This window comes from Cynocephalus volans, chromosome 6 (genome assembly GCF_027409185.1).
Source record: "Cynocephalus volans isolate mCynVol1 chromosome 6, mCynVol1.pri, whole genome shotgun sequence".
Classification (NCBI taxonomy): Eukaryota; Metazoa; Chordata; class Mammalia; order Dermoptera; family Cynocephalidae; genus Cynocephalus; species Cynocephalus volans.
Window position 1 is genome coordinate 120413795 of NC_084465.1, and position 22585 is coordinate 120436379.

At 43.0% G+C, this 22585-nt stretch overlaps 1 protein-coding gene across 1 annotated transcript in view; it reads right to left on the reverse strand.

Moving 5' to 3' along the window:
- The window catches only part of DNAH3 (dynein axonemal heavy chain 3), a 169854-nt gene that overhangs the window by 16347 nt on the left and 130922 nt on the right, over window positions 1–22585 (reverse strand). The window contains exons 48-52 of the mRNA XM_063099804.1: window positions 21316–21481; window positions 19097–19313; window positions 16670–16852; window positions 12338–12536; window positions 7779–9920 (exon numbers count right to left, since the gene is read on the reverse strand). Of these exons, the coding sequence (XP_062955874.1) occupies window positions 7779–9920; window positions 12338–12536; window positions 16670–16852; window positions 19097–19313; window positions 21316–21481 (2907 nt within the window). The remainder of the gene's footprint in view (window positions 1–7778; window positions 9921–12337; window positions 12537–16669; window positions 16853–19096; window positions 19314–21315; window positions 21482–22585) is intronic.

Here is a 22585-nt window from a genome sequence, read left to right on the forward strand (position 1 = left end):
CAATGAATAAACATCAAAGAAAAGATACCAGAAATACGAAAAATCAAGAAAGTACACCACCAAAGGATAATAACTATCAAGCTCTAGATCCTATAGAACAAGAAGCCCTTGAAATGACTGACAAGGAATTTCGAGTGATAATTCTAAGGAAACTGAATGAGATATAAGAAAACTCAGCTAGACATCATGATGAAATGAGGAAAAGTATACAGGATCTGAAAGAAGAAATATACAAGGAAATCAACACCCTGAAAAAAAATGTAGCAGAACTTGCCGAACTGAAGAAGTTATTCAGTGAAATAAAAAACACAATGGAGAGTTTAACCAGCAGGCTTGCAGAAGTTGAAGAGAGAACCTCTGAACTTGAAGATGGGCTGTTTGAAATAACACAAGCAGGCAAAAAAAAAAAAAAAAGAAAGAAAGAAAAAAGAATCAAAGGCATTGAAGAAAATCTGAGAGATATCAGACAACCTTAAGCGCTCAAATATCCAAGTCACAGGTATTCCAGAAGGGGAGGAAAAAGGAGATTGCATTGAAAATATATTCAACAAAATAGTGGCAGAAAACTTCCCAGGTATAGGAAAAATCACAGATCTTCAGATGCAGGAAGCTCAACGATCTCCAAACGTATTCTACCCAAAAAGGCCTTCTCCAAGACATGTTATAGTCAAATTGGCAAAACTCAAAGACAAAGAGAGAATCTTAAAAGCTGCAAGAGAGAAGCGTCAAATCACCTATAAGGGAGCCCCAATCAGGCTAACATCAGACTTTTCATCACAAACCCTAAAAGCCAGAAAGGAATGGCATGATATATTCAAAATACTAAAAGACAGAGATCGTCAGCCAAGAATACTCTACCCTGCAAGGCTATCCATCCGAAATGAAGGGCAAATAGAATATTTCTCAGACAAACAAAAACTGCGGGAGTTCACCACCACACGCCACCCTTACAAGAAATTCTCAAGGGAGTACTGGGTTTGGTTCTAGAAAAATAACTACCACTGCCATAAAAACCCAATAAAAATCAAAACCCACTAGTATAATAAAAATGGCATCCATAAAGAGAAAACAAACAAACAAAAAGGCTATCTACCACCTAAGGAACCAACAAACACAGAAACCAAACAGTAAATCAGAAAGCAAGGAACAAAAGACACCTAAGACAACCAAACAATAATCAATAAAATACTAGGAATAAATCAACACCTTTCAATAACAACTTTTAATGTAAAAGGCTTAAATTCCCCAGTCAAAAGACACAGACTGGCTGACTGGATTAAAAAGGAGGACCCAACTATATGCTGTCTTCAGGAGACTCACCACACCCATAAAGACTCACATAGACTGAGTGAAAGGATGGAAAAAGATTTACCATGCAAACAGAAAAGAAAAACGAGCTGGAGTAGCTATTCTTATATCTGACAAAATAGACTTTAAACTAAAAACCATAAAAAGAGACAATGAGGGACACTACTTAATGATAAAAGGACAGATGCATCAAGAAGACATAACAATCATAAATATGCACACACCCAATGTTGGAGCAGCCAGATTTGTAAATCAAACTCTATTAGACCTAAAGAAGGAAATAGACACTAATACCATAATAGCAGGGGACCTCAACACCCCACTGTCAATATTGGACAGATCATCTAGGCAAAGAATCAGCAGAGAAACACAAGATCTAAACAATACTCTAGACCAATTGGACTTGGCAGATATCTACAGAACATTCCATCCAACAACCTCAGAATATTCATTCTTCTCATCAGTACATGGATCATTCTCCAGGATAGATCACATATTAGGTCACAAATCCAGTCTCAACAAATTCAAAAAAATTGGAATTATCCCATGTATTTTCTCAGACCACAATGGATTAAAATTAGAAATCAATAACAAACGAAATTGTGGAAACTATACAAACACACGTTAATTAAACAGCATTCTACTTAATGACATATGGGTCCAAGAAGAAATCAAGCAGGAAATCAAAAAGTTTATTGAAACTAATGAAAACAATGATACATCATACCAAAACCTGTGGGATACTGCAAAAGCAGTATTGAGGGGAAAATTTATTGCATTAAATGCTCACTTCAGAAGAATAGAAAGATGGCAAGTGAACAACCTAACACTTCACCTTAAAGAACTAGAAAAACAAGAACAATCCAAACCTAAAGTTAGCAGACGGAAAGAAATCATTAAGATCAGAGCAGAACTGAATGAAATTGAAAACCAAAAAACAATTCAAAAGATCAACGAATCAAAAAGTTGGTTTTTTGAAAAGATAAATAAAATTGACAAACCATTAGCATGGCTAACAAAAAAAAGAAGAGAGAAGATTCAAATAACAAAAATTAGAAATGAAAAAGGCAATATTACAACTGATTTATCTGATATACAAGGAATCATTCGAGACTACTATGAACAACTATATGCCAACAAATTTGAAAATCTGGAGGAAATGGATAAATTTCTGGACACACACAAGCCCCCAAAACTGAGCCATGAAGACGTAGAAAATTTGAACAGACCAATGACAATAAAGGAGATTGAAGCTGTTATCAGAAGGCTCCCAACAAAGAAAAGCCCAGGACCAGATGGATTCACAGCAGAATTTTACCAAACATTCAAAGGGGAATTGACATCAATTCTTTACAAACTATTTCAAAAGATTGACACAGACGCAATCTCCCAAACTCATTCTATGAAGCAAACATCATCCTGATACCAAAACCAGGTAAAGATATAACCAAAAAAGAAAACTACAGGCCAATATCCTTGATGAATATAGATGCAAAAATCCTCACTAAAATACTAGCAAACAGAATACAGAAACACATACATAAAATTATTCACCACGATCAAGTGGGATTCATCCCAGGAATGCAAGGTTGGTTCAACATACGCAAATCAATAAATGTGATACACCATACTAATAAAGTCAAACACAAGGACCATATGATCATCTCTATAGATGCTGGAAAAGCATTTGATAAAGTTCAGCACTCATTCATGACAAAGACCCTCTATAAGTTAGGTATAGAGGGAAAGTATCTCAACATAATTAAAGCCATATATGATAAACCCACTGCCAATATCATCCTGAATGGGGAATAGCTGAAAGCTTTTCCTTTAAGAACAGGAACTAGACAAGGATGCCCACTCTCACCACTCCTATTCAATATAGTGTTGGAAGTACTAGCCAGAGCAATCAGAGAAGAGAAGGAAATAAAGGGCATCCAGACTGGAAAGAGGAAGTCAAACTGTCCCTGTTTGCAGATGACATGATCCTGTATATCAAACAGCCTAAAGCCTCTACAAAAAAACTCTTGGAGTTGATAAATGATTTCAGCACAGTAGCAGGATACAAAATCAACACACAAAAATCTGTAGCATTTCTATTCTCCAAGAGTGAACATGCAGAAAGAGAAATCAAGAAAGCCGGCCCATTTACAATAGCCACCAAAAAAATAAAATACTTAGGAATTGAGTTAACCGAGGATGTGTAAAATCTCTATAATGAGAACTACAAACCACTGCTGAGTGAAATTAGAGAGGATACAAGAAGATGGAAAGATATCCCATGCTCTTGGATTGGAAGAATCAACATAGTGAAAATGTCCATACTACCTGAAGTGATATACAAATTCAATGCAATCCCCATCAAAATTCCAATGATATTATTATCAGAAATGGAAAGAACTATCCAGACATTTATACGGAATAACAAAAGACCATGCATAGCCAAAGCAACCCTGAGCAAAAAAAAAATAAAGCTGGAGGCATAACAGTACCTGACTTTAAACTATAATACAAAGCTATAATAACCAAAACAGTATGGTACTGGCATAAAAACAGATATACTGATCAATGGAATAGAATAGCAATTCCAGAAATCAACCCACACACCTACAGCCATCTGATCTTTGACAAAGGCACCAAGCTTATACACTGGGGAAGAGACTGCCTCTTTAGCAAATGGTGCTGGGAGAACTCGATCTCAATATGCAGGAGAATGAAACTAGACCCATATCTTTCACCATACACTAAAGTCAACTCAAAATAGACTAAAGAATTAAATATACACCCTGAAACAATAAAACTTCTTAAAGAAAACATAGGAGAAACACTTCAGGAAATAGGACTGGACACAGACTTCATGAATATGACCTAAAAGCCCGTGCAACCAAAGGAAAAATAAAGAAATGGGATTATATCAAAGTAAAGAGCTTCTGCACAGCAAAAGAAACAATTAGCAGAGTTAAAAGACAACCAACAGAGTGGGAGAATATATTTGCAAAATATAAATCTGACAAAGGATTAATATCCAGAATATACAAGGAACTCAAACAACTTTACAAGAAAAAACCAAGCAACCCAATTAAAAAATGGGCAAAAGAGCTAAGTAGGCATTTCTCTAAGGAAGATATCCAAATGGCCAACAGACATATGAAAAAATGCTCAACATCACTCAGCATCCGGGAAATGCAAATCAAAACCACACTGAGATACCATCTCACCCCAGTTAGGATGGCTAAAATCCAAAAGACTCTGAACAATAAATGCTGGTGAGGTTGCGGAGAAAAAGGAACTCTCATACATTGTTGGTGGGACTGCAAAATGGTGCAGCCTCTATGGAAAATGGTATGGAGGTTCCTCAAACAATTGCAGATAGATCTACCATACGACCCAGCTATCCCACTGCTGGGAATATACCCAGAGGAATGGAAATCATCAAGTCGAAGGTATACCTGTTCCCCAATGTTTATTGCAGCACTATTTACCATAGCCAAGAGTTGGAACAAGCCCAAATGTCCATCATCGGATGAGTGGATACAGAAAATGTGGTACATCTACACAATGGAATACTACTCAGCTATAAAAACGAATGAAATACTGCCATTTGCAACAACATGGATGGACCTTGAGAGAATTATATTATGTGAAACGAGTCAGGCACAGAAAGAGAAATACCACATGTTCTCACTTACTGGTGGGAGATAAAAATAAATAAATAAAATCACACACACACACACACACACACACACACACACACACACACAAACCGGGGGGGGGGGGAGAAGTCATAACAACTACAATTCCTTGAAGTTGATACGACAAGCAAACAGAAAGGATATTGTTGGGTGGAAGAGGGGAGAGGGAGGAGGGAGGGAGGTTTCGGTAATGGGCCACAATAATCAACCACATTGTATATCGACAAAATAAAATTTTTAAAAAAATTTTGGATTCAGATACTCATTGGCTTCCATTAATTACAAAATAAACATCTCTCTGGGGAAGGTTTAGACGTCTGATAAGACAGTTGAACAAGCTACAATCAACTCCCCTTTTGGTCTAGACACATAGACATTCTTAACAAAAAATAATCAGTAAAAAAGAAATACAAAATATAATAAAATTCAGAATTCTATTAAAAAATACATGAATTTGGAACAAAACAAGTAAAACTTCTAGAAATGGATAGCTTACTCATTGAAGATAAAAACTCAAAGCACTGATTAAGAGAGCAGATTAGGTACTAAGAAAGAGAGAATCAGTGGAGAGTGAGGTCTGTAATCAGTGAACCACCTAGTAGTAATGAGCATTTCTGGCGTCCAGATTGTGGTCTTCAACCACCATTTCCTGTGAAAGAACTGGGGTTTCTTTGAATAACATTTGTTTCCAGGTCTAGGGCAGGAAATGTACAAGATGAGACTGGAATATACAGTAGTTCTAGGAGGCAAGAAAGCTGTCAAAATTTACTGGGGTTATGCAAAAAGACCCAGGCATGAAAGTACTCCCATAAGTTGAATAATTTGAGCATCAAAAAAATAATGATGGCATCAGAGTAAAACACCATAAATCTGAAATATCCAATATGTTGAAATTCATGCATTCACAATCGTACAAAAAATCTTATTGCTTCACTTTGGAGGTTACTAGAGCACCAGTTCAACATTCTCAATGCTGGTAAATAAGAAGAAAGAGCCAAGCATTTATTCCGCCTGTCCTGTTTCAACTACATTTGGAGTAAACCAAAGTGTCAGCAAAGGAAAATTCTTCTTTATAGAAGAGTTCCAGCTAATAAATGTGGAGGGAAGGACAGAATTAAAGTATCACCATTCTGTAGCCCCTTATGAAATAATGGATCTTGGTAATGATTTTCAAAAGCCAGTAAAACTATTAAAGTCAGTGGTTCCCAACATTGGCTGCATGGTGGAATTACCTGAAGAGCTTTGTAAAACACGATGCCTGGGTCTCACCCCAAATATTTTAATTTAATTGGTCTAGGGTGTGACCTATGCATTGAGATTTTTTTTCTTAAAGCTTCACAGGTGATTCCAATGTTGAGAACCATCACGTCAGGTGACAGGCTGATGGGAAACTTTATAAAGGAGAGGCTGGAGGAGTGGGGGCTGGCTCACGTTGTCAATGCCTGACCCCACTGGCCAGTCCTAATCAGAGAAGGAAAGACAGCCAGACAGTATGTGCCTCCTGTTGTGAGGCCCAAGAGGGACACAGCAACTATAAAGTTTCCTGTGAAATCATCCAAATCTGATCAAACTTCTCAAGTAGAGGGACCGGAATAGGCTAATTATGCCATCGGATGTAGCCAGCCCATCCTCTACCAGCAGATCATCAATTTATCATATTTATTTATCATCATCTGCTTTACCTGTCTTGGCTTCCCCCTAGTTTCTCTTTTATAAATCTGCCACATAAAGGGCACAGGGGTAAAAGCAAAAGTGCTAGAAAGGGGTCATGAATTGCTCCTTGGTGCTAACAGGAATCAGAAAGGGCACCAGTTTAGTTCAGCTCCTCCTCTGCCTTCCTTTGAGGGGCACAGGTGCCGGCTTTCTTTCTGGGTGAGGATACATGCCAAACCTCCCAGGTGTCACAGGAGAATGTCACTCCTGTCACTTGCATTTCTGGTACTCTTTCTTCATTCAGCAACAGAGAACACAAAAGTACTGGGATGCCCCAACAGAACAGAAAATGAATCTATTCCTGTCAACAACCCATACCCTTCCATATGCACAAATTATTTCTGGAAAGATACACAGAACTGGTAAGAGTGGTTACCTCTGGGAGGATGAGGGGCAAGATGCAGCTTACACTATCCCAGGCTTTCTCAACCTCAACACAATCGACATTCGAGTCCAGATTATCTCTTGTTGTGGGAGACTGTCCTGTGCGCTGCAGGGCACTGAGCAACACCCCTGGCTGTTTCTATCTTTCTGTAGGCAGTGGCACCCCCCTAGTTGCAAAACAAAAACATCTCCCCACATTGCCAAATATCCCCCGAGGGGCAAAAATCACTCCTGGTTGAGCCGCAATTCTATACCTTTTGGCCTCATTAGATTTTTTAAAAAACTACATGAAGCATTAATTATTCAAAAAATTAAAAATTAAAAAATTAAAGCAGCTATAGTCAGAGAAAAAAGTTTAAGACACAGGGGATAGACTAGCACCCAGCAAGCTAAATCCAGCCCTGGGCTTGGCTGTCATAAGGTTTTTAAGAAAAAATGTGAATGACTTATCAAGATTAAAAATGAGCAATTTCTGCATTTTTGGTTTCTCTCAAAAAATCCAATGATCTGGCAATTCTGGGCTCACATTCCCAGATGGCACAGTTTGTGGGTGCTGAGTGGCAGCCGCCCCAGCCCCACCTTTGCCTGTTAACTGCTGAGACCCCTGCTGCAAGGAGCATGCTCTTGTCACCCATCCCCGCACTGTGGGCTTACGTTCTTCACGCAACATTCTGTCCTCACCTGCCATTGGGTCTGCGCCTGGAGACAACACGAAAATCAATGGTGCGCAACAACTGGAATCCTTGTAGGATCCCTGGAGATCAAATGTCGGGGCTTCAATGTACACCTTTCCCATGTGTTCAGCAATAAACTCCCGAATGGCTGGGATCATTTTGTCAGGCCGCAAACATCGGAGGATCACCATCCTTTCCAGTCCTTGAAGGAACTTCCACGATCCAGGGAATTCCTCCTCATGGGGCCAGGCCGAGTCATAGATAAGTTTCCACTCAAGTGCATTTTGTTCCAAATGTTCCATCAGGCCTTTCAGTTTCGGTAAGGAGGATGCACGAACAACTTCCGACCACGCCTTCTCAGACAGCCATTCAGAAAGTGGGTTGGGGAAGGGGTTATCCAGGGCGATGCCTCCAGTTAGAAGGAAGTACCAAATTTCCTCATTGATTCGCTTTTTCTCTTTCATGATGCCGATGGTCAGGAGGAGAGAGAAGAGCAGCTTGTCCTTCTCAAACAGGGAGCGGCAGACATTGTTGTAGATGCTCAGGGTGAAATGCTCAATGATGTGCTCGATTCGCAGATCCAGGTCTTCGCTCTTCCTGCTGTGGGCCAGGGAATGCACGTACAGGCTGATGAACCACGTCAGGGAGTATTGGTACATGGGCTCGATGTTGGCCAGGTCAGAGATACAGAAGAAGATGGTGGCAGAGTGGACAGCTACTGGCTTGTAGCCCAGACGAGTCTCATCGATCTGTGTTTCTGTCATCGAAGCTATTTCCTGTTTTTCTGAGATTTCTTCAGAGAGCAGTTTGGAGGAGTACAAAACCTTGATGGCAGTTTCATCCTCAAGGATGTTGCCCTCGGACTTAGACAGGACCTCTAAGATCTTATCTTCAATTTCCTTCAGCTGCTTCTTGTTCTTGGCACTTTCTACAATCAACTTGTTCTTTTTCTCTTCCAGTTCTGGCTTCTCCTTGGCAGCCACAATGCCAAGGAGTTGATCTTGGAGACCCAATGGGGTGATCATGAAGTTGAGGAGACAGACTTTCACGGCGACCTCAGGGAGGTAATGAGGGTTCCTCAGACGGGTTGTTATGTACAACTTAAAATCCCTGGAGTATTCGAGGATATTTTCACCCAGCCTCATGTACTCAACCCCCTGCTGCTTGAATGTGGCCTTGAGCAAGATGGGTTCAATAAAGGCATCCAGCTCTTCTCCCACGTTTTCAAGTAAAACGGGGTTACCAAACTGCAGAGCGTTTTCCAGCACCCTCACGTAGTTGGCATCAGAGAACTTGATGACCGATAGTCTATTCGCTTTCTCCATGTTCTTGATCCACTTATTAGCCTGACCCTGAGGGTCAATCATTAAGGCCCAGCGTCTGGAATTGGACACAATGATGCCGTTGTCAATGGAGAAGGAGTCAATGGGGAGCCCAGCAATCTGCCAGGCGCGGATTTTTACGGGATCCCCTAAGGTATTGCTGAGACTGAAGTCACTGGAGCCTGGGATGACCTTGTCCTTACATTGGGCCAACCACTGGTTTTGGCACTGGGTCCGATAATCCACTGTAAAGGCACCCAGGTAAGCCACGGTCCCCGAGGACACCAACACATCTCCTGTCAGATTAGTATAGCGGATTCCCAGCTGGTGGGCAGCTCCTGTCCATCTGTCCTTCTCTCCCCCAAGACCACTGATCAGCTTCTCTGCCCTGATCAGCTTTTGGGAGCAGATTTCAATGTTTTCCTCCAAGGTCTTCTTCTTCATGTTCATCTCTTCAAAGTCGTCGTTCAAGGCCTGGAGACGGTCTTCCACCAGCTTCAGCTCCGATCGCTTCTGGTTCAACTTCTGCATCTGTACGTTCAGTTTCTCCTCGGCCTCCCTCAGCCGCTCCCGCTTGGGAGCCACCACCTTGGCCACGCGATCGTACACCTCCATGGCCCTCACCCACTTGCACAGACCCTCGCAGGCAGAAGACACGTTTTTAATGACAGCTGGCTGGAATTCTGGGTGATCGATAAACCTTTCCCGGATCCGCTTCATGATCGGTGGGGGGATGTTGTCTTTGTCATATGTCTTAAGACTCTCTAAAAATTTCAGATCTCCGAGAATCTTTCTTGACACCCCCCAGTAATCTTCTATCATCTTACCTATTCAGTATAAGAAACAGGATAACAAGCTGTAGTAAGACATTCTGGCTGAGATTTAAAATTCTGCAGTAGCTACTGCTTGTATTTGGAAAAAAAAATCTAAGCTCCTTGCCAGGGTCTGGGAGGCCCAGATGACCTTACCCATCTCATCTCTGCCTCGCTCCCCTGGACCTAGGTCATGAAGGACCCTCCTTCAAACCTGTCACTATCCCAAGTGCTTCCCTACCCTGAACCCGGGGCCTGTGCTGTAAATGGCACCCCTCTGGCCATTACACAGGCATCTAGGTTGGCCACTGACCAGACTTCAGGCTCCTCTGTCTCTCCCTTAGCATTTTCTTTTATCTCGCCTGATAGAAGGTCCATTTCCTTTATAGGATTTACTGCAATCTGTAATTTTTTGCTTACTTTCAGCTGTCTACCTCTCCCTCAAAGCTGTAAGCTCCTGCTGTGTTCACTAGAACCTGGCCCAGTGCCCCACACACAGTTACCAATAAATGCGGATTATCCCACTTATACATGGGGAGGGCAACAGGAGCCACAGCCATGGGCACGTGTTTGGAATATTCTTTTCCAAGTCTGGGAGGTAGGTTGGACGGAGCCCAATCAGTCCTTCTTGTGAGGAATGGTGTGAGTGAGTGACGGGGTGGTCTTGAGAGGAAGAGTGAGAGTCGGGGGAGACCTGTGGCCTGCCCAGAAATGTAGCCAGGCCCCTGTTCTCAGAACCCATCGTGCTGTGCTGATGACTGATCGAGTCCCAATCCCATCCCTGGACAATGCTCCTTTTGCGGATGAGCTGGAAAAAATTGGGGAGACTTTTTGGCTCACGGTAATTGCCAAACTCAGGCTAGTCAAAAAAGTTATACTTTGAGACATCATACTGGGTACCACCAATCAAATGTATCCCATTCTTAACTGTGAGCACAGCAACCTGCTGAACACTTCCCATGAAAGCTTTTGTGCCTTCTGGAAAACGATCTGCTTCATTTAAATTCAATGGCTCTTTTGCTCCATCCCAATATACGCACTAAATTCTATGGGTTGGGTGAGTAATATGCACACTTTAATTTTCATTTAGTGATGGGCTCTGTGCTGGTCATCAGTGATCCAAGATGAGAACTGACATTCTCGAGCTGACCGTGTTTTGGGTGTCTCTGCAGATGCCAAACCTGGCTGCCCCTGGGAATCACCCGGGAAGCTTTAAAAAATACCAGTGTGCAGGCTGCACCCCAGACCAATGAAAGAAAATCTCTAGGAGGGAGGCATGGGCCTCAGCTTTCTTTAAGCTCCCCAGGTAATTCTAGGACATAGCCGGGCTGCAGAAACACTGGCTAGCTCTTCCTTGCTCAGGACAACTTACTACCCCCAGCTGCCTCCCTAAAGGATTCTCTTGTAAAGTCCACTCCCTGCTTGGCCATTTCTGATTAACTTTGTGTCTTCTTCATGTGGTATTTGCCCTAAAACTTGCCAGAGAAGAGGGAATGTGAAGCAACAAAAAGCAGGAGCCAGAGGGTCCCAAATGAGGGATCAGGGATTTCTAACATCTCTGAAGGAATGAAGGAATAGTAGCATTGTTCCCAGGATGCAAGGGCTTGAAAGGCAGGAAATGGCACCGGAGTTGGTTTCAGAAGTCCTTGTTCAGTTCTGAGGCACTGGTCTTAATACAAGGTCCTACATCTAATTTGGATTTTAAGGAGAATGAATATTAACCGATAAATGCTTCCAGGCTCAGTTGTACAAGGATCTTTCCCTTCTCTCTCTGCTATTCCTTTCTCCCCATTTCTAAATCTCTGTGTCCTTCTCACTTTCTCCCTCTCTCTGTCTCTCTGTTCACTTTTCTTACCACTCTCTCTCTGTTTCTGTGTCTCTCTGTGTCTCTGTGACTCCACATGTGTGTCTCTGCATCTCTGTGTCTCTCGGGGTCTCCCTATCTCCATCTCTCCCTCTCTTAGCTTTTCATCCCTCAGTCTCTTTCTCTCTCTCTTTGTTTCTTTTTTGCTGGACAGTACAGGGATTGAACCCTGGATGTCGATTTTATCAGCACCGTGCTCTGGCCAGCTAAGCTCACCGGACAGCCCTCACTTTGTCTTTCTCTGGCTGTCTCTTTCCGCTCTCTCTCCCCTGCTCTCATTCTCTCTGTCACTCACACACGACTGTGTGTATTTGCTCCACACCAGGCCTTTAGTCTGCCTGACCTTCATTTTGGTAATGGTTTGCGCCTGCACTAAGCATCTTCACTAAGCTCAGCTTCACCTACAGATACCGGCTGATGGAGAGCAAAGAGGCTGGTGAAGTTCAAGAGACTGCTTGGTGCATAAACACATCCTGCATCTTTCTTAATTCTTCCAGCCTCCACCATCTTGCCTGCAGGCCTGGGGCGGGGCTAGGCTGGGGCAGGCTCAGGGTGGGGTGGGGGTTACCGGAGCCACTAGGGTCTGGCTTCCTCTCTGGCTTCAGCCCTTTCATGACACAGATGCTCTCCATGACCAGCTTGACAGGGCCTGGTGGGTTCTGCATCGCCTTCACCAGTGAGATGTCGCTGGGGTTCAGGGTGTCCAGCGCAGCGAGTGCCGCCTCAAGCGCCGGCATCGCCTCGGCCAGGTCCCCCTCACACTCGTTCTGCAGAGACAGAATGGCTGAGTTCCCGGTGCCTGGCATGCTGTGGCGAGACCGAGCTCCGCTCCTGGGTGAAGCAGAGGGAGTGGGAAGAGGTGCCTCCTGCCCAGATGCCATTTAAGGACAGTAACTCCTCCTGGAGCTTTGTACTCGAGGGTGGCCGTGACCCTTGACTGACAACAGGAGTGCAGGTGTGGCCTTTGGGGGCTGTGGTTTGGATGTCCTGGACATTTGAGTGTTCACCTTGTTTGTGATCATAAAAAATTAAGCTTTTGTTTTTTAACAAATTCCCAAGAGATCAATGAAGTGAGCGACTTCACACCCATTGATCAGGGATGGGTTGAGGGATGGGGTAGAGGATGAGGCTTAAGTGTCGAGTGACGGATGGGAAGAGGGTAAGGGCAAGTGTAGGGAAGATATGAGGCATGCGGGGTGGGAGAAGGTCGGGATAGGGTGAGAGTCCTGAGTGTATTGTACCCCCTCAGAGACAGGGCTGGGGTGAAGCTCAGGAACAGGGGAGAGTTTAAGGCAATATAAGGATGAGTAATAGGCATAGAGAGCAGAGCAGGGAAAGGAGTCAGAGATAGGAGAGAATTCAGGGAAAATGAGACGGTGTGTGTTTTATCCATGATTTGTTATTTTAAACATAAAATCAATACAATGGAATATTATTCATCCATGTAAAGAAAGAAGTACTGAAACCTGCTACAACCTGCATGACCCTGGAAATCATTGTAAGTGAAAGAAGCCAGACACAAAAGGCTACCTGTTATATGATTCCATTTACATGAAATGTGCAGAACAGGCAAATCCAAAGAGGCAGAAAGCAGGTTAGTGGTTGCCAGGTGCTGGGGGAGGGAGAGTGATTGCTAATGGGTGTGGGTTTCTTTCTGGGGTGATGAAAATATTCTAGAATTAGGCAGTGGTGATGGTTGCATAACTTTGTGAATAGACAAAACCACCAAATTGCACAATTGAAAAGGGTGAATATTAAAGCTATGTGAATTACATCTAAAGAAAGCTTAACATCATAGGATTTTAGGACTGGGATGGACCTTACAAATTAGTTAGCAACCCATTTACCAGATTCCACACACACACGCAAATGTTCCAAGAGGTAAAATGAGTTAGCTAAGCTCATACAGCTGGTTACAATCCTCTGTTAGTCCCACAAGTTCAAGGAGTGATCACATAGCCATGATGGAAGTGGAACTGCACAAGAGAGCATCGATTCCTAGACTACCTGAAGCACCATGCACTGAAGTCTTTGCATCCCACAGGTTTATTGTGACAGGCAGACAAAACAAAGGTTGTTGTACTTTTGTTTTGGGGGGGAAAAAAAGCCATGATAGAAATCACAATTACACCATGATGGCAATGACATAAATCTATCCATGTGTGTGGACAGGGACTAAGACTAGGAGGAAACTACTAATTAAAAGCGAAAATTGAAAAGGTGTCAAAATCAAGTTTTAAAAAAAATTTCATATGCATCATAACCACATTTGTTTTTATGATGAAAACATAATTAACAATAGCCCCTGTGTCTTAGCAATGCAAGGAGTAGCAGGACTGCTTGAGAGGCATGGAGCATGGGGCACTCCGATGAAATGTATTCAGACCTCCAGTAATTCTGCACTATCTACTGTCCTCATTAGGGGGAAAATAAATGATTCACTAGCTTGAAAAGAATTGACCAACATAAGCAAACTGTTGTACTTGTGAATCAAGTGTTTGAGACCTGGCTCTTTCTCTTCCAGTATGGCTCTGTCTGCACTGCTGAGCCCCTGCTATGCATCAGACACTGTACTGGGTGCTCTCCCATGTTATGTCATTTCTAGAGGAGCGAGGAGATTAGGGAAAATCAGCAGTCCTCTGGAAGGTTCAGGAAGGGATCCTGGTCCACACAAAAGCCTCAGGGCAACTGCAGAGTAAACACAGGTTTCTTCTCCGGTCTGGACAGTGTCCTCCACCTCCTGACTCACCTCCAAAGTGTCACTCCCAGGATTGGGGATGGGATGGCAGAGCATTAAACCTCACCCTTTGCACCGAAACCCGAGGTGGCAGTTTATTGCCTGGGAATGGGTGTGGTGGGAAGTCCTGGGTCATCTCATAAACCTCATGCCCTTGCTCACCTCCCTTCTGCTCTAGCAAGTGGCTGTTTCCCCTGACATTCCAGAGCCGAATCCTGGGTGTGATGTTCCTCTCCCTCATGGTCCCCACACAGTGAAAGGCTCGCCTTGATTGCACAGGCAAGTCCCCTTGGTGTAGGTCAAAGAACAATGTTTTGGAGAGGAGCTAACATTATGCTCTGACACATGCTACAAACTTGACAAGATCTCTCTGTACTCCCACTTCATGCTCGTAGATGAGGAAACTGAGGCTAGGAAGGGGCAGAGCAAAAATTGAGCCTGGACATGCCTGATTCTAGTGTAGAACCATGAAAGAGTTGCAAATTCATATGCCTTCAGGGGCAGCATCTATCCGACACCGCTGATGTGTGCAAACCACGAATGCAGGTCCAATGTCACCAGAATCCCTGATTTTTTTTTTTTTAAGAAAAGCTGAAAATTTAGAACTTTTATGTAAAATTCCCTGATGTTTTAAAGTTGATACTATTTCTGATTCGTAAAATGTACTGGCTACCAGTTTGCAACTTCTGGAACAACAGTCAAATGTGAGGGCTTTGGAGTCAAAGAGCTCTGGGTTTGAGTCAGATTCTGTCACCTGATAGCTGTGTGACCTTGGACAAGTCATTTGAGTTCTTGTACCATGATTTCCTCATCCATAAAGTGGTGATAAGACCATTTGCCTTGTACAGCTATGAGGATAATAAAAGTTAGTGCAGATCAAATAGAAAAGAATACAATCTCCATGAGAGAAAGGATTTTGTCAGTCTCGTTTGTTTGTATTTCCCCACTGCCTGGAAAAGTGCCAACATGTAGTACGTGTTCAATACATACTTGTTAGATGAAGGAATACCAGAGAAATCACCATGGTGCTGGTAGCTATTTTTAGCATCTTGCCTTAGAATGGCAAATCACCTGCTAGATCATGGTTCTTGGTGCCTGGTGGTCACTGTCTTTGATGGTTTCCATTTGACTCCTGTCTGTGCCACTGGAACTATAAGTGAACAAACCTCCATAATCTAGAGTATTCAGTGTGTGACTCTCAGATCAGGGATCAGGCCCTAAGGAAATCTATCACAGACCAGGTTTCAGGACTCATGAGAGAAAAGCCAGTCTGGAAGGCCTGTTTCAAGAAAATATCCCAAATCTATTTGTGATAGAAGCCAGATACAGGCTGCTTCTTGCTCAAACCCTTGTTTGAGGATTAGTCAAAAGAATTTTCTAATTACTAAGTGGGGGTATAAGGCCAAGTATCTTAAGCTAAGTGCTGTGAACCTTGGATTCTAATCCTACTAACTAGCTCTCAAAAGTCATTTTACCACTGAACCTCAATGTCATCAGCCCTCAGATTTTGATACCTGTCATTCCTAAGTCTCAAGGTAGTTGTAACACTTAAATGGAATTGTGTACTCCACAGTGCTTTGGGAAGTATATAACATCACATCAATGTTAGGCAGATTTTCTTCTAATATCTGGATGTAAGTCAAGCCCTTCCCAGGACTACTTCTTCTTTGGTACAAGAATCACCTTCAACTGGAGTCTTCTAGGTTCAACATTCTGTCATTTGAGAAATATTTGTTCTATACTTACAACACACCAGGCACAACTGAGCAAAAATGTGATGGAGGTGAAGGAGATAGCCGTGTGGGTGTTAAAGAAAGAGATTCTGGGCAGAGAGAGCAGCCAGTGCAAAGGCCCTGGGGTGTGTGGGAGCGTGCCTTGTGTTTATTTAAGGAATAGCCACAGCAGAGTGAATGAGGGGAAAGTAGTAAGAGATGAGGTCAGATCACGTTGGTCTTATGAGTCAGATGGAGAATACCTGGAAAACAATAGCGCTTCCTGGAGAGAGCCAGGCATCTGAAGGACTCACTTCATCACTTACTAGCTACGTGATGATGGGAAAGTCACCTGCTCTTTCTGAGCCTCCTTTTTCTCATCTGCAAGATGGGCATGACTACGTCCACTCTGTGGGACTAGTTCCCTCCCTTTCCTCTCAGATCTTCATACCTTGATTGCTTGAGAAATGGCGGCAGCAGCATTGGCTTCTTTTTCATCTGCCTGCACCAGAAGTTTCTTGGCATCAGCTTCTTTTGTCTCCTCTTCAATTTTCACCATCATCTTGGCAGTCTCCTCGGAGGTGAGGATGAGTTGAGGTTGGAGGGCAGTCAGTTCTACTTGCATAACTGCCACCTAACAAAGAGACAGCAGTGGGAGGAATCCAGGGTCAGCTGAGTCAATGCCGAAAATGGCAAAGTGGGCAGGGATTGAAATGATTCTCCATCCCACAACGTGTGCAGGAAACATGTACTAATGATTTTGACACGGCCTTGGCTGTGTGTTTACTGGCTGGTGTTTCTCTCTTTCAGCTTTCTGCACTTCGTTATTGAGTTCATGCTATGTGCTGCAGTTATCCAGTATCGTGCTAGGCACTAGACATACACAGGTAAACTAAAATTTAAAAAATAGGAAGGTTCCTTTCTCATTGAGCAACCCCTGCTGGAGGCAGGGAGAGATAGACCAAATGCAAGTCAAGAAGTTTCTAGAAATAGTTACATTCTTTGAGGCTGTAAAGGAAACATACACAGCTTAGATACCTGGGACAGAAGGAACTTTCAAGGCTATTTTTTCTAACAGTGCTGTGGACTGAATGTTTGTGTCCCCCGCAAAATGTATAGGTTGAAGCCTAATTCCCAATCCAATCATATTTAGAAGTGGGTCCTTTTGAAGTAATTAGGATTAGATGAGGTCATGAGGTTGGGACCCATGATGGGATAAATGACCCTATAAAAAGAGGAAGAAACATGAGATCTGTCTCTTTCCACCATATGAGGACACAGCAAGAAGGGGGCTGTCTTCAAACCAGGAAGAGAGCCCCCACCAGACACTGGAGCTGCTGGTGCCTTGATCTTGGACTTCCAGACTCCAGAACTGTGAGAAGTAAAGGTTTGTTGTTGAAGCCACCTAGACTATGGTGTCTCATTATAGCAGCTTGGGCTGACTAAGACAAACAGTCTGATGTCTCCTAATGCATTCCTGCTGAGTGTTTTCCAGTCTCTGTTTGAATACCTCTAATGACAGGGAGCTCACCACTTCTCAGGTGAGTTACACCATTTTTCAGATAACTAAACCCATTAGATTTTCCTGACAAAGAGCTAGAATTTATCCCCATGCAGTTTTCACCCTCTGGTCCTGATTCTGCCTTCTAAGGCAGCTCAGACATACAGGATTGGATTTCAAGAATTGGAGAGGACTTTCACGACCTTGCACCTACTGTTCCAGCAAGCCCGTGTGACAGAGCACACTGTACTGGCCTGGCTGGAAACAAGGCTCTGGAGTTATGCACATCTGAGCTTCAGTTTTGGCCCAACTGCTTGCCAGGCTATGTGGCCACAGGCGAGTCACATGGCCTCTCCGTGTCTTGGTTTCTGTGTGTAACATGGAGATGACAACACTCTTTTCCTCACACACAGCACCAGGCATGTGGCAGGGCTCAAGGAATGTTAACTGGCACCACTATTCTCTTTTCTGATCTAGACTGTCTCAGGTCCTTTTGCTGCTCTTCAAACAACACGGTTTGCTCACCCTTATGTGGACACACTTGAGTTTTCATCACCTCTCTAAAAGCCAAGTACCCCGAGTTGGACCCAGCACCCCCATGAACAGAGTAATGAAGGACACCTGTGACGTTCTCTCCCACCCCCATGTTGCAGTATTCATGTTCCTGTTCACAATAAGGGGTCAACTTCTGTAAATCAATCAATTTCCTCAGTGCTTTATTGGTGCTGAAAATCCACCTCTTAATATAGCTCTCAGTTTAGATAGTCTGTCAAGAAGCTCCAAGCACAAATCAATTAATAACTCATATGCCAGGCACTTTGCTAAGGCCCATCCTTATGCCAGCTCATTTAAACTTTATAACACCTCTATGTAGTAAAAACTGTTATTGTCACTTTTTATAGAGGAGGAGTATGAGGCCCAAAGTGGTGAAATAATGACACATTCATGGCTATACAGCTGGTAAGTTGTAGAGCTGAAATTTGAGCCCAAGTCTGTCCCCATAAAGCCCTGCTCTTAACCACTGCCTTATTCCACCTAGTTCCCCACAAAGGTCAGGGGCGTGAGGCACTCGCCCTGGGCACAAAATTTAAGGGGGCATCAAAATACTCAGTCCTTAAGATAATTGTTTATTGCAGTATTTTAAGAATCAAAAATTAATGCCACAAATTCATAATAAACAAAATATCAAAATCTTAAATAAAGACAGGATCCCACAGGGCAGGGATTAGGGTAAGGCCAGTGAGGTGAGCCCTGCAAATGCAGGCCAGATCCTGTCTTCATGTGGTTTCCTCCCAAATTCTGCACCTGAACGAGTGCCCCACCTCATCTGCCTCATCCTGGGTCTCTTCGTCCCCATTCTATTTTGGCAGTGCTCACCTGTGAAGCTGCAAAATCAAGTTTCTGCAAGCCTGTCAGGTAGCGATTCCTCATCATATCCACCTCTTGCCTCTTGCTGTTCAGGAGCGTCTTGAAGGTTAGAATCAGTTCCAGGTAGGAGGTGGGGGTAACATAGTTGTGTCTGCGAAGCGTGTTGTAATAATCAACTGACAGTTTCTTCACGCTCTCCTGAAAATATTTGCACATGGAGACGACCCTGCCGAGGGCATGAAGGCAGTTAGGCAGGACCCCAGCTTCCTCCAGGAAGATCTAGCACAACTTTGGTTACAGATGTGAGGGCGTGAGAAGCCACGTACTGACTATGATCCACTACAATCCAAAATTCTCTGAAGACAAGTCAATAGAGCCAAGGTAGAGAAAGATGAGGGAGGTATATAATCTTACTGGAAAGATCTATGATCAAATAATTTCTATCTCGGATCTGTTTGATGATTTACCAGAGCTTAAGCAAGAGTTTCCTAGCCTTTGGCAGTCTGGAGAAACCTCCTGACTTCCCAAAACAATGTCTCAAAATGCATAAAATAAAATACATAGGAACCAAGAAAACCAATTATACTGAAGTAGACTTTGCAAAATATTTTTAATAGATGTGCTTCCTTATTGCTGCTTTGAATCAGGGGTCAACAAACTTTTTCTGGAAAGGGTCACATAATAAATATGTGGCCTTTGTGGGCCACATGGTGTCTGTTGTAACTACTTAACTCTTCTGCAGTCATGTAAAACCAGCCATAGACAGTATGTAAACAAATGGGCATGGCTGTGTTCCAATAAAACTTTATTTACAAAAACAGTCGTAAATTGGACTTGGTTTATGGACCACAGTTTGCCAACTTCTGCTTTAAATAATAAGATTGGGCAGCAGGTTGAAAAACCACCCTAATTCTGAAGGAAATGATATATTGAAGTATCTGTAATGGCTGAATGAGTTATGAAAATAACTGTGATTCTTACTGGTAACAGTCACAGGCCCTGCTAATAATACTGCTGTATATTGCCTACATTTATCATTGAAAGAAATGCAAAATACCAGTTGGATATCAGTGGAAACGAAGATGTGATTTTTCCTCATTCATATTCACTGTCCCACTGAATTCTATGCATGAGCCTGTGGACCCAGGTTAAGAGTTCTCTGGTCTAGAGAATAAAGTTCGAAATTCTTGAAATGGAACTTAAGGCCATCAATACTCTGACCCTTGCCTACTTCTTCATTTTTCATTAATTCATTTAATAAAACAGTGATGGAGTTTGGATGTGTTGTCCCCTCCAAAACTCATGTGGAAATTTGATCTCCAATGTGGCAGTGTTGGAAACTGATTGAGTCATGGGGGCGGATCCCTCTTGAATGGATTAATGCTCTCCCTGGGGGACGGGGGAGTAATGACTGAGTTCTTGCTCTATTAGTTCCCTTGGGAGCTCATTGTTTAAAAAGACCCTGGCACCTTCTCTATCTCTCTTGCTTCCTCTCTCTTGCTTCCTGTCGCCATGTGATCTGCTGTTCCCGCCGGCTGCCTACCACTTTCCACCATGAGTAGAAGCAGCCTGAGGCCCATGCCAAATGCAGCTGTCCCAGAGTCATAAGCTAAATAAACCTCTGTCCTTTATAAATTACCCAGTCTCAGGTAATTCTGTTATAGCAACACAAAACGGACTAAAACAAACAGTAATTGAACCTACTATGTACCAGGCATCTGCTAGGCACTAAGGATACAGAAGTAGATAAGACAGTTGATTGTTCCCTGCCTTCATGGGGCACCTAGGATGACTGACAGTCTCATCTCTTCCCTTACTCTAGCCAAAATTAAGCGTTTCTCTGTCTCTCTTTCTGTGTATCTGTGCTTTATACATAAAAGAGTAAGTATTATTCACTCTCACAGGAACCGATTTTCATCTCCTTGGCAGCAATATCGTTCCTGTTGAGAACACAAGTTCTAAGACTTCTGACGTAGCTATATCGTCATATCTAGGTCCTCGTAGCTAGGACAATGGGGCATCTCCAGGACAATGCTGAACAATAACATTTTATTCTTTTTCAGCAAAGGTGCTTTATTAAATATCTATATAAGTGCGATCCAATTTAAAAATATAAGACATTTGCTATATGTAAATTGAGAAATCTTTAAAACAATAACAAAAATAGAGCCAGCATCCAGATTTTCAATTTGGAGTTTTGAGGGTACTAAAATGCAGCTAATGCTTACTCTGTGCGAATGTTGTCATCGAGCTCCACATCTTCTAGAAACTTATTGGCCACCAATTCCAGGGCATCCGTGGGCCAGGACTGGAACCAATCAATTGTACAGCAATTGATGAGTGAAGGGAACATCCGCAGGCGGTTCCGGAAGGAGTCCCCAATTGGACTCATGGCTAATGAAAAGTAGACCTTGTTAATTCCCTTCCTCCAAGGCAGGGAGGCCCAATGGGGCAGGTAGGTATTTCCAAGGATTCTGAAGACATAAGTCGGGTGTGTGTGTCATGTTTCCTGTTGGTGTTCCAGGGATGTAAACATGAATAGCCATGACAGGTGTTTGGGAAGCTTGGGAGAATCATGGGGTATTTTCATTTAACTTTGTGATGGGATCTCAGTATATTACAATTACCTACTAACTGGTCTTCCATACACACTATTGTCCCTTCTGCATCCTTCGGGTCACTTAGCCAGAGTGGCTTGAGCCCTCTGCTCTATTTCTGCTGACTCTAAGATAAATGGGAGCCATGGATGCCCCATACACAGTTACTCACAGAAGTTGCTGTGGGGTGTGAGGTTGTTTCTGACCCCATCTGCATCAAACATCCAAGTTTGAATTCTACACCCCAAACTTCATTCATTGTTTATTTAGACTCAGTGTGGTAGGAGGAAGTCTGATGTACAGGTGGAAGTGTATGGTCAGTGAGGCTGAAGAACAGAAAGAAAAGGAGAGGTCTGGTTCGAGATAAGGGCAGAGACAGTCTGGCTGGTGGCCTTATAAGACCACAGGTTAGGAATTTTGGTCCTTATCCTAATGGAGAGTAATTTAAGTGTTTTAATTTGTGTGTGTACATGCACACATGCAATGATCATATCTGCAATACGTGAAAAAAATGATCCTGGCTCAATATAACAGAAAGGTCTGGAATGGGAAAGAGTAGAGACAGAACAGTTACAAGGTTGGAGGTGAGGTCTGGGTGAGATGACAGCAGCTTAGCTCATGTGAAGGTGGAGGAGATGGAGTTAAGAGGGTGGAGATGAGAGACAGTCAGGAGGTAAAAATTGAGAGAAGTATTAAACGCAGCTCCTAGGTTTCTGGATAGATTGGAGATGCCCTGCACATTGCTCTGTGCAAGGGCAATATGCTAAAATGTGTTCTTTTTCAGAGGAGAATTCAGAGAATTGAAGAGAGTGGAACAGGTTTATTAAAACAGTTTTTCAGGAGAATGGGAAATGTTGCCAGAGGAACTCCAGGCTCTGACTTCTGGCTGGTGCTTTGACTG